Source organism: Eptesicus fuscus, chromosome 3 (genome assembly GCF_027574615.1).
Source record: "Eptesicus fuscus isolate TK198812 chromosome 3, DD_ASM_mEF_20220401, whole genome shotgun sequence".
Taxonomy (NCBI): domain Eukaryota; kingdom Metazoa; phylum Chordata; class Mammalia; order Chiroptera; family Vespertilionidae; genus Eptesicus; species Eptesicus fuscus.
The window spans coordinates 52,562,909-52,576,000 of NC_072475.1; the positions used below are offsets into that span (position 1 = coordinate 52,562,909).

Here is a 13,092-nt window from a genome sequence, read left to right on the forward strand (position 1 = left end):
CCTGTCCCAGAAACTGTGATCTAATAAATACTTTTTGTTTCAAGCCACTATGTTTTGGGGTAATCTGTTAATAACAACAGGTAGCTAATATATCCATCAGGTGAGTGGATAAACAAATAATATATTCATAAATACAGTACTACCAAGCAATTAAAAATGAACTATTGAAAAACACAATCACATAATTGAGGCTCAAAATAATTACAATGAAAGAAATTAGACAAAGATTCCATTTACATATTAGTCTTAAAAATGCAAAGTAATCAATAATGATAAAAAACAATAACAAAACAATACTTTTCCCCTGGCATTACCATTTGGATCCTCGTAAACTATTGTAGTCAACAATTTGTCATCACTTCTTTGACTTGTACCCATTGTCCAATATTTCATCTCTCCTTTGCTCTTATTTTTCACAATTCACTCCTATTAATTTGTTTTATTTTTCACATTTTCCCTACTTAGCTAAGTATGTATGGTTGTTTCCTTAATATTATGATCATTTGCTATGAAGTATTCCTATTAGAATGTAATGTGTTTTGCTATTTTTTTTTGGCTGTTACTTCTTGGAACTTAATTATTTATTTAAAATATATATTTATTGATTTCAGAGAGGAAGGGAGAGAGAGAGAGAGAGAGAGAGAGAGAGAGAGAGAGAGACATCAATGATGAGAATCATTGGTCAGCTGCCTCCTGCATGCCCCACAAAGGGGATCGAGCCAGCAATCTGGGCATGTGCCCCGACTGGGAATCAAACACTGCCCTCCCGGTTCATAGGTCATGTTCAACCACTGAGCCACGCCGGCCAGGCGGTACTTATTATTACTAGAGACCCGGTGCATGACACTGGGGGCTGGGGTTCCTCAGCCCGGCCTGCACCCTCTTGCAGACCAGGACCCCTCAGCTTAGGGGCTAAGCCAACAGTCAGACATCCCCCGGAGGGGTCCTTAGCTCTGTCGTGGAGGCAGGAGAAGCTCCCAAAACCGCTGCTGCACTTGCTAGCCATGAGCCTGGCTTCTGGCTGAGTGGCGCTCCCCACCTCCATATATGACAGGTCTCATGTACATGGCAGTTGGCCCCAGGTCTCAATTTTTCACCAAGGAACCTCTTCACAGGATCTGCATCCTGTATGCCCCAGATTGGGGACTGAGCCCGCAACCTAGGCATGTACCCTTTACCAGAATTGAACCCAGGACCCTTCAGTCCACAGGCCAACGCTCTATCCACTGAGCCAAACTGACTAGGGCTAAATCCTATGTTCTTTTTAAAACAATGTTCAAGAAATACTGATTGCTTTCAATTTTAGAAAAGAAAAACACACAAACATTATTAAAATCAGTTCAGGAATCTAGGTGCACATTAACATGACTAGCACTAAAAAGTCCAATCTCAATTCTTTTAAAGCAAACTGTACTTATGTACCTTGCTTCAAACAAACATGATTTTTGAAGATTTTAATTTACTCTAAGAAAGTGATTTATAAAATATTTTCAAGTAAAATTTCTTGACAACAAAGTTTCCAACATACATTTAAACAATTTATTTACCAAAAGTTTGTCATAACCATAACTTTGTACATATAAAACTATAAAAAAGCATGGTATTCTTATATAAAACATAAATATAAGAAGGACTAATTTAAAGAAAATATCAGAAACAGGACTATTACAAAACATACATTATGGAGAAACATTTAACATATTATGCTAATATAAATCAATAACTTTTAACAAAAAAAATAATGCTCACTATATTATATTTTTTAAGAAGTTGGAATCCAAAAGACCACTTGATTTCAAGAGAAATCAAATATAGCATGCACTGGCATCCAAGGTCAGTGGAAGGCAAAAAGAGAACTAGTAATAAATCATTAAAAACAAATTGGTATAAAATATTAGAGCTAAAACAATAAAACTCTTAGAAGAAAACAAAGGAATAAAATCAATCAAAGGAATAAATCATGATCTATGACCCCAAAAGCAGGAGCAACAGGAAAAAAAAGTTAACTGACTGTCACCAAAATTAAAACTTTTGCATCAAAGAGCATTATCAAGAGAGTAAAATGACAACCTGCAAATGGGAGAAAAATTTTACATGTCATAATACATAAATTTTACATATCTGACTATATAAAGAACTCAGGCCAGAGGAACCAAGATGGCAGCATAGGTAAACACCTGAACTTACTGCCTCACACAACCATATCAAAACTACAAAACTAGCCCTGACCAGTTTGGCTAAGTGGATAGAGCGTTGGCCCGCGAACTGAAGGGTCCTAGGTTCAATTCCGGTCAAGGGCATGTACCTTGGTTGCGGGCACATCCCCAGTATGGTGTGTGCAGGAGGCAGCTGATTGATGTTTCTCTCTTATCCATTTTTCTAACTCTCTATCCCTTTCCCTTCCTCTCTCTAAAAAATCAATAAAATATGTTTTTTAAAAAAAACTATAACTAAAAGACAAAACGGGTATCATCCAGAACCACGGGAAGGCTGGCTGAGTGGAATTTATACAACTAGAAGGAAAGAGAAAAGCACACTGAGACTGGAAGAAGGTGCGGAAGTGAACTGCGGAGGTACAGAGGAACACGCAGATAAGGGCTGGCAACTGGGTACGCTATTGTCTTTTTCAAAGGAGGGAGATACAAGCTCCCGACTGCTCTGAACTCTAGTTCTGGGCGAGACTCTGGGGACCCAGACTCATATGGGGAGAAACTGGACTGTCTGGCATCGGGCTGGAACACGAGGGCAGCTTTCTCTCAGAGGTGCTTGCAGCAATCATTGTTCCTGTATGATGCCGCAGGACACAGAGACCCGGGGACCTCTTCGGAGCAGGCTAACGGGCAGCCATTACTGTTTGCTCTGCCCTGGTGATTCCCTGACACCCCACCAAAGGGGTCTTGTTGTAGTTAAGCCTTGATTGTTGTTGGTATCACTGGGAGGAATTGACCTCCAGGCCAATTGGCTATGAGGATCAGTTGTGTCTACAATGGGAGAACTTCTGTGCTGGAGACACCCTTATGGGGCAAGACTTGCTTCAGTGGGGCTTTGGCGCTCACTGAGTCTGCTCCCTGAGTGTGTCTCTTGGGTGGGGTTGTAAATTTACAACCCAATTTGCAACCCCACCCAAGCTATGCGCAGAGGCTTTTGCATATGAATGGCCTGGCCTTTTGCAATCTAAAACCTAACAAACTGCAGCTGGGTCAGAGAGGCCCAGAGCCTCCAAAAGAAGGCCCAAGGCTGGACAGCAGCTTGCATTGCTTCAAAGCTGGGCCTCATCTGGACACCTCCAAACACCAAAGAGGAGGAATCTGCAGATGTCTCTGTAGCTCCTGCTGGGTGGCCTCAGGCAGTGGCTGACTTTGCACCTCCTTGGAGATCCAAGAGCCAGTGTACCAAGGGGTTAGAGTGAGACAATCCAGATTACAACTCTTCACATCCATAAGAGACACACTCGGGGAGAAGACTCAGTGAGCACCAAAGTCCCACTGAAGCAAGTCTTGCCCCATAAAGGTGTCTCCAGCACAGAAGTTCTCCCATTGTAGACACAACTGATCCTCATAGCCAATTGGCCTGGAGGTCAATTCCTCCTAGTGATACCAACAACAATCAAGACTTAACTACAACAAGACTGTGCACACCGCCCACAAAGGGGTGCACGAAGAGTGTCCACCTCAGGTAATTAGGGAAGCTGAACCACTGGGCCCTATAGGACACTTAGCACACAAAGCCATTTTATCAACACAGGGAAGCAGACAAAATGTAGAGACAAAGAAACAGTTCACAAATGAAAGAAATGGAGGAAAGCAAATGACTGGATATAGAGTTCAAAACCACGGTTATAAAGTTACTCAAGAATCTTCTAGAAACCTGAGAAATTTAGTGATACCCTCGAGGATATGAAAAAGGACCAACTAGAAATTAAGCATACACTGACTGAAATAAAGAATAATATACAGAGATCCAACAGCAGACTAGAGGATCCCAAGAATCAAGTCAAAGATTTGAAATATGAAGAAGCAAAAAACACCCAACCAGTACAGCAAAAAAGAAAAAAGAATCCAAAAATATGAAGATAGTGTAAGGAGCCCCTGGGACAACTTCAAGCCTACCAACATCCGAATTATAGGGGTGTCAGAAGAAGAGAGAGAGCAAGATATTGCAAACCTATTTGAAGAAATAATGACAGAAAACTTCCCCTACCTGGTGAAAAAAATAGACTTATAAGTCCAGGAAGTGCAGAGAACCCCAAACAAAAGGAATCCAAAGAGGACCACACCAAGACACATCATAATTAAAATGCCAAGAGCTAAAGACAAAGAGAGAATATTAAAAGTATCAAGAGAAAAACAGATAGTTACCTATAAGGTAGTATCCATACGAATGTCAGCTGATTTCTCAACAGAAACTATGCAGGCCAGAAGGGAGTGGCAAGAAATATTCAAAGTGATAAATAGCCAGGACCTACAACCAAGATTACTCTGTCCAGAAAAGTTATCATTTAGAATTGAAGGGCAGATAAAGAGCTTCACAAATAAGAAAAAGCTAAAGGAGTTCATCACCGCCAAACCAGTATTATATGAAATGCTGAAGGTTGTTCTTTAAGAAGAGGAAGAAGAAGAAAAAGGTAAAGATAAAAAATTATGAACAACAACTGACAACAAATACATATCTATCAACAAGTGAATCTAAAAAATCAAGTGAATAAAAAATCTGATGAACAGAATAATCTGGTGAATAGAATAGAATCAGGGATATAGAAAGGGAGTGGACTGGCAATTCTCAGGGACAAGGGGGTGTAGGGGGTGCGGGAAGAGACTGGACAAAAACTGTACACCTATGGATGAGGACAGTGGGGGGTGGGGGTGGTAAGGGCAGAGGGGGGAGTGGGAACCGGGTGGAGGGGAGCAATGAGGGGAAAAAAGAGAAACAATTTTAATAATCTGAACAATAAAGATTTATTTTTTTTTAAAAAGAACTCAGTTTTTCAAAACTTTCAATGGTCAAAGGACATCAATGTGCAACAGTGATGGAAGGACATATACAAACTAGAGGCCCGATGCATGAAATTCATGCAAGGGGCTTGGCCCTTGCAGCTCCGGCTTCATCCAGAACGTCGTCCAGAAGGTTGTCTGGTCGGTCGTTCCACTTTTTTGCTGTCTGGTCTAATTAGCATATTACACTTTCATTATTATAGATGGCTAATAAGCACATGAAAAGTTGCTCAACTGCATTAGTCTTTAGGGAAATGAAAATTAAAACCACAAAGAGATACCACTTCGCATCTACTAGAATGGCTATAATAAAAAAAATAGAAAATAACAAGTGTTGACAAGAATGTAGAAAATTGGAACACTCATACATTGCTGGTGGAAATGTAAAATGGTGCAACCTCTGTGGAAAACAGTTTGATAGCTCAAAAAGATAAACACAGAATTACCATATGACCTACAATTCTACAGCTAGATATATACCCAAAAGAACTGAAAGCAGGAACTGAAGCAGGTACTTGTGCATGATAATTTTGGTACAGCTGCAATTTGAACTACAATTAAAATAAAGATTATCAGATAACTTCAGGCTTAATATGTTACACAAAAATAATAATAAATAAGAATAAACTAATTAAGTTAGATTCTTAAATAAGAACCAAAAATTAGCAGATTTTATAAGGAATATAAGTGTTGATATTCTTGTTATAGACAGCTTCTGATAAATTTAAGCATTGAATTAAATAATTATATAACCATATATGTTAACATTTTTTAAAAATTAAGAAGTACATGGCTTATAAGCTACCATATTTTCAGCAAACTTTTATAAATTTCAAAAGGAATTTTCTAACATTCCAAAAGTAATATATATACTTCATTCTTGATGGAAAAATGCCCTCAAATATTTTTTAATTTTTTAAAAATTATCTTTATTGTTGAAAGTATTACAGATTTTCCTCCCCCCCCCCCCCATTAACCCTTTCTTACCCCACTCCCTTCCCCTACCTGGGCATTCCTTGAACTATTGTTTGTCCATGGGAAAAAATGCCCTCAAATATTATTTTTAATTTTTAAAAATATATATTTTTATTGATTCAGAGAGGAAGGGAGAGGGAGAGAGAGAGATAGAAACATCAATAATGAGAGAGAATCATTGATAGGCTACCTTCTGCACAATTGGGAATTGAGCCTGCAACCTGGGCATATGCCCCTATGAGGAATCGAACTGTGATCTCCTGGTTCATAGGTCAACACTCAACCACTGAGCCACTGCAGCTCGGCACCACATATTAAACACACACATATATCAAATAATACAGCAGTCTTTAATACTGGCAAGTAATCAAAGAAATGGGATGTAATATTTGTATCATAAAAGAAATAAGAAATAACTAAATTTAGAATGACTTTTACTTCTTCATTCTTGAAATAATTGCTTAAATTTTTACAAGGTACAACTTAAAAGATGTGTGCCTCATTAATATAAGTTCAGTATTTTAGAATAGGAAATAAAATGTATTCTCTACCTCTCTCTCTTTCTCTGTCACACACACACACACACACACACACACACACACACACACATTTTAGATAACACCCAACTAAAAAGTTGACAAATTCAGTCACTGAATTACAACTTAAATTATTTCATAAAATACTGCCACTAAAACAACATACTAAAATAACATGGTCATATTAATACCTACTTACTGACACTTACTGTATGAAAATTTATCATTTCTTGAAGGCTGTCAGAAAACTTGGTCAAACTTGTCTATGAGAAAAAAAAACAAAAGAAAAAACCAAGTTATTTAAAATCCACTAAAACAGGCCACAAAAAAAACATTACTTCAGCATTTCTGAGAGAAAGATCAAGTTACATTGTTAACAATAACATTTACTTCTAAGGAAAATCTCAATATCTCATGGGCATGCTCCGCAGAGGTCAAGTCTATGTGCAGTAACATAAAACCCTAGAACAGTCAAAGAATTAGTACTGCCCTATCAATAGTATTATGCTAACAAATAGGAATGGCATATATAAATCTAAAAGTAAAATTGAGTGTATCAAGACTATGCTCATAAAGGCATCTATGGATCAAATAATCATCAAACTATACCAATTTCTTCACCTGCTATTATTCTTCATGAAAGAAATGTCATTAATACCACATAATATGGTGAGGGGTCTAGGCTAACCTAGCATAGGTAGCTGACCAAAACTTTCCTATGCAGCCCCTATACATACAGTTGACACTATTCTTAGGTTAATGCTCTGCTTTACTCTATAAGTAGCTACTAGTAAGCAAGATCCTGCTCTTCCTGCTCAATCCTTCTTCTAGATGCTTCAGCTCACCAAGCAGTAAGTAAACTTATATTCACAATACAAATCAACCATCAACTTCTAACTATCCAAGAAAACAGAACTATACAAGATAGAACCAATGGGTGACAGCTTTTCTACTTCTAATTTTAAGGACCATTATAACTCTTCATAAAGCAAATGGATGCATAATTTATTAATGTCTTGTTGCATTTATCATTTTAACATACTAACCTCAACTACAGCATCATTACTAGAATATTGTGCCAGGTCTCGAATCCCATTCATAAACTGTTTATTTGCAACACAAAAGGCTTTTCCAGTGTCAATCATCACAATACAAAGCTTCACAAGCTGAAAAAGAAAAACGTTACATCAGGTTGAAAATAATTTTATAAATTATGTATTTGAACAAGCAATTCATATGAAAATTACACCAAAAAGTTGACTTTTCAGGACCCAGAGATTATCTGATAACAACAAAAAAATCATTTTATCAAGTCAAATTCAATCCCATAAGTTAACCAAAGGACTTGTATGCATGCATATAAGCATAACCTGTGGATACAGTCAGTAGAGGGGATGAGGGCATGTGCTGGGGGGGTGGGAAGGAGTGGGGAGAGGTCAATGGGGGAAAAAGGATTCATATGTAATACTTTAAACAATAAAGAATTTTAAAAAGGGAAAAAATAAGTTTGTAAATGTTAAATAAATAAAGTAAATTTTTAAAAAATTTATTAAAACACCTCTTCAGAGGAAGAAAAGGAAACTTCAGGGAGAACAAGCAGTATGATAAAAGTTACTCAAAATAAAAATAAAAACTGTGGTATGTTGGAAGAAAGGGAAGCAAACTGGTATGGTGGGTTAGTACTGCTGGTCATTTCAATATCAGTCTGTCTAAGCAGATGTCTGAATTGATTATATTTCTCCAATGCCTACTGTTCTGGCCATTGTGCAAGATTTAGGACTGAACCTGCTTTTCTTTTCCTTCCTTCCTTCCTTCCTTCCTTCCTTCCTTCCTTCCTTCCTTCCTCCCTCCCTCCCTCCCTCCCTCCCTTCCTCCCTTCCTTCCTTCCTTCTTCCCTTCCCCCTTCCCCTTCCTCCTTCCCTTCCCCCTTCTCTTCCCTTCCTTCCTTCTTTCCTTCCCTTTCTCCCTCCCTCCTTCCCTTCCTTTCTCCCTCCCTTCCTTCCTCTCCTTCTATTCTTTCTTCTGTTTTTCTTTCCTTTTTTTTTTCTTTCTTTCCTCCCTCCCTCCTTCTCTTTTTCCATTTCTTCCCTTTTTATATCTTCCATTCAGACATAGAACATTTTCTTTAAACAAACAAAATCTTGGGTGAATGATAAATATAAAAAAGATATATGTGGCCCTAGCTCGTTTGGCTCAGTGGATAGAGCATCGGCCTGCGGACTGAAGGGTCCCAGGTTCGATTCCAGTCAAGGGCACATGCCCGGATTGTGGGCTCGATCCCCAGTGGGGGGCATGCAGGAGGCAGCCGATCAATGATTCTCTCTCATCATTGATGTTTCTATCTCTCTCTCCCTCTTCCTTCCTCTCTGAAATCAATAAAAAAATATATTTAGGAAAAAATCAATCAATCAATCTGGGGGGGGGGGGGAGATAAATGTGGAACCATAGATGAAGGTGGGAAGGGTACTAAGGAGGATAAAGAGCCAGAATATTTTCAGAAAAGACCTAAAGGATCTCAGGAGTCTAACTTAAAATTGTTGCACTAGGCCAGTGGTCGGCAAACTCATTAGTCAACAGAGCCAAATATCAACAGTACAACAATTGAAATCTCTTTTGAGAGCCAAATTTTTTAAACTTAAACTTCTTCTAACGCCACTTCTTCAAAATTGACTCGCCCAGGCTGTGGTATTTTGTAGAAGAGCCACACTCAAGGGGCCAAAGAGCCGCATGTGGCTCACAAGCCGCAGTTTGCCAACCACGGCACTAGGGCCTTGAAGAAAAGAAATTGAAAATATCATCTCTGTTCCCAGGAGCTCTCATTCTAGATCAGTGGTTCTCAACCTTTCTAATGCCGCAACCCTTTAATACAGTTCCTCCTGTTGTGGTGACCCCCAACCATAAAATTATTTTCGTTGCTACTTCATAACTGTAATTTTGCTACTGTTATGAATCGTAATGTAAATATCTGTGTTTTCCGATGGTCTTCGGCTCTACAGCAGCGGTTCTCAACCTGTGGGTCACGACCGACAGGTTGAGAACCGCTAGCAGGGTCAGCTAAGACCATCGGAAAACACAGATATTTACATTACAATTCATAACAGCAGCAACAAAAATAATTTTATGGTTGGGGGGTCACCACAACATGAGGAACTGTATTAAAGGGTCGCGGCATTAGAAAGGTTGAGAACCACTGATCTAGAGGCTAAATTTTATATAGCACAAACACAACTGCTATACATGACAAAACCATGCATGAGGGAACAAAGGAAGAACATTTAACTAGGACTGAGGGGATTAGGAAGGATTCCTGGAAAAGGTAACACTTGAGAGAAGTCCTGAAGACCAATAGGAACAAGCTAATCAGATATGGGTAATGGGAAGATACTACTTTATGAAGAGCATGAGCTAAGGCCCAGAAGTTTAAGAGGACAGGGCAAACAAGAAGTACCTTAGTGCAGCATGAAGATGTATACAAGAGCCAGATCAGGAAAAGCCTGTGTGCAATGCTAAGGGGGTTCACATTTTATATGAAGGAAATAGGAAACAATCAATGGCATTAATTGGGTGTGTTGCCCAGAGTTCCATTTTAGAATGATAACCTAAAAGGGGAAAAACTAAAGGTAGGGAAATATAAAGAATAAAGATAAAGATTTTGTTTTTTTCCCCAGGGTATTATCTTAATTCAGGATAATGTTTTTGAGAAATGCTGCATATTATAACTCCTTTCTAGGATTCGCACCACACATTAATATATCAAAAGCTCTTAAAAGTTTAGTAATAAATCTGTTTAACATTTTAAACTGAGTTTTCCAGACTTACTTGATCACAGAGCCTGAATTAAAGCAGTAAGGTAGGGAGAGAAGAGGGGAAAGAAATTCAAAAATTACAGTCGAGTATGGTGTACAGTTATGCAGATTATGTCCTAAGAAGGGGAAAAAGTAGAGACTGAAATTCAGCCTGAGCTCTGCTTGCTGAGGGCTACATCTGCTACAAAACTCAATTTCACACTGGCCAGCAGACTGTGTGTTAAAGTGTTGGGCCTGTGACGTGGGCTGAGCTAGATGAGCTTATGAAATAAACCAAATGGGAAGTCTATCAAACACCAGTGAAAACAGATGTTTGAAGCTCAAAATATAAGAGTGTGTTATAGATACAGACACAGGAGACATCAGCAAATACAGTGTCAGTGCTACAGTGCTATATCCTAGACAAAAAGTGGAGGGCAGAGCATGTAGAGTGAAGACCCCATAAAGGAGACTAAAGAAGAAGAGGGAAACATAGGAGGAAAAGCAAGAGAATAATTTTACCAAAGTCAAAAAAGACTAAAATATCAAAAGATGGATGGTGAATAAGTTGAAAATCCATAAAGGTCACGTTTTATTTTTTTTAATATATTTTATTGATTTTTTTACAGAGAGGAAGGGCCTGAGGGATAGAGAGTTAGAAACATCAATGAGAAAGAAACATCAATCAGCTGCCTCCTGCACACTCCCTACTGGGGATGTGCCCACAACCAAGGTACGTGCCCTTATCCGGAATCGTGCCCTTATCCGGAATCGACCCTGGGACCCTTGAGTCCGCAGGCCAACGCTCTATCCACTGAGCCAAACCAGTTAGGGCAAGGTCACGTTTTAGAAAGACTTTAAAAATATCTATTGATTGAGGCCCTGGCCAGTTTGGCTCAGTGGATAGAGCGTCAGCTTGCGGACTGAAGGGTCTCAGGTTCAATTCCGATCAAGGATGCATGCTTGGGTTGCGGGCTCGATCCCCAGTGGGGGGCGTGCAGGAGGCAGCCAATCAATGATTCTCTCTCATCACTAATGTTTCTATCTCTCTCTCCCTCTCCCTTCCTCTCTGAAATCAGTAAAAATGTATTTAAATATATATATACACTGAGTAGCTAGATTATTATGATCTCTGAACGCATAATAATGTGGCCACTCGGTATGTATATACTAGAGGCCCGGTGCATGAATTCGTGCATGGATGGGGTCCGGCCAGCACGGCCAGGGGGAGGGGACATGGGCAGTTGGCCGGCCTGCCTGCTGGTCGAACTCCTGGTCAAGGGGACAATTTGCATATTAGCCTCTTATTATATAGGATATACAGAGTGGCCAGATTATTATGTGTTCAGAGATCATAATAATCTGGCCACTCAGTGTATATACATATATATATATATATATATATATATATATATATATATACATATCTCCTATCTAATAAAAGAGTAATATGCAAATTGACTGTACCTCTGCTACAACCACAAGCCATGCCCACAAGCCAATCAGGAACAAGTATGCAAATTAACCCAACCAAGATGGCTGAGGCCACGAAGAGAGCAGGAGGCTTGGGTTTCCCCGGCAATGGAGGAAGCCAAGCTTTCCACCTGCCCTGGCCTGCCTTGGCCTCCGCTTAAGGCTACAAAGTTTCAATTATAGAACATAAATAAATCCCAACAAAAATGGCGGCAGCCACAGAGCTGGAGAGAGCAGGAGGCTTGAGTTTCCCCTGACAATGGAGGAAGCCAAGTTTCGCAGCCCTGGCCTGCCTTGGCCTCCGCTTAAGACTACAAAGTTTCAATGATAGAACATAAATAAACCCCAACAAAAATGGCTGCGGCCACGGAGCAAGCAGGAGGCTTGGCTTCACTCGAGGCTACAAAGTTTCAATTATAAAAGATAAATAAATTCCAACAAAAATGGCTGCGGCCAAGGAGTGAGCAGGAGGCTTGGCTCTGCTGAAGGCTACAAAGTTTCAATTATAGAAGATAAATAAATCCCAGATACCAGGGCCTCTGCTTGGGTCACCGGGGGGTGTGGCCAGCCTGCAAACCACCACAGGCCCCTCGCCCAGGCCACTCCACACCCCAAGGGAACCCCACCCTGATCCGGGACACCCTTCAGGGCAAACCAGCCGGCCCCCACCTGTGCATCAGGCCTCTGTCCTTTCTAATCCTATCTAATAAGATAATAATATGCAAATTGACCATCACTCCAACACACAAGATGGCTGCCCCCATGTGGTCAAAGATAATTGTCCCCATGTGGACACAAGATGGCCACCACAAGATGGCCAGCAGGGGAGGGCAGTTGGGAGGGACCAGGCCTGCAAGGGAGGGCAGTTGAGGGCGATCAAGCCTGCAGGGGAGGGCAGTTAGGGGTGACCAGGCCAGCAGAGGAGGAAAGTTGGGGGCAACCAGGCCTGCAGGGAAGGGCAGTTAGGGATGACCAGGCCTGCAGGGGAGGGTAGTTATGGGCAAACAGGCTGCAGGGGAGCAGTTAGGCATCAATCAGGCTGGCAGGGGAGTGGTTAGGGGTGATCAGGCTGGCAGGCAGAAGCGGTTAGGGGCAATCAGGAAGGCAGGCAGGTGAGCAGTTGGGAGCCAGCAGTCCTGGATTGTGAGAGGGATCCCATATTGGAGAGGGTGCAGACTGGGCTGAGGGACACCTGCCTTCCCCCACCCCGTGCACGAATTTCATGCACCAGGCCTCTAGTGTGTGTGTGTGTGTGTGTGTGTGTGTGTGTGTGTGTGTGTGTGTATTTTTTTTAATTTGGTGACAGAAAGTTACCAGCGTCCCTGGGCAAGA

At 40.5% G+C, this 13,092-nt stretch overlaps 1 protein-coding gene across 3 annotated transcripts in view; it reads right to left on the bottom strand.

Annotated features, from left to right (window-relative positions):
• Nucleotides 1–13,092, bottom strand: part of ACAP2 (ArfGAP with coiled-coil, ankyrin repeat and PH domains 2) — a 143,659-nt gene that overhangs the window by 67,890 nt on the left and 62,677 nt on the right. For all 3 annotated transcript variants that reach the window (XM_054713847.1, XM_054713846.1, XM_008151617.3), the window contains exons 3-4: nucleotides 7,549–7,668; nucleotides 6,712–6,765 (exon numbers count right to left, since the gene is read on the bottom strand). In XM_054713847.1, the coding sequence (XP_054569822.1) occupies nucleotides 6,712–6,765; nucleotides 7,549–7,668 (174 nt within the window). The remainder of the gene's footprint in view (nucleotides 1–6,711; nucleotides 6,766–7,548; nucleotides 7,669–13,092) is intronic.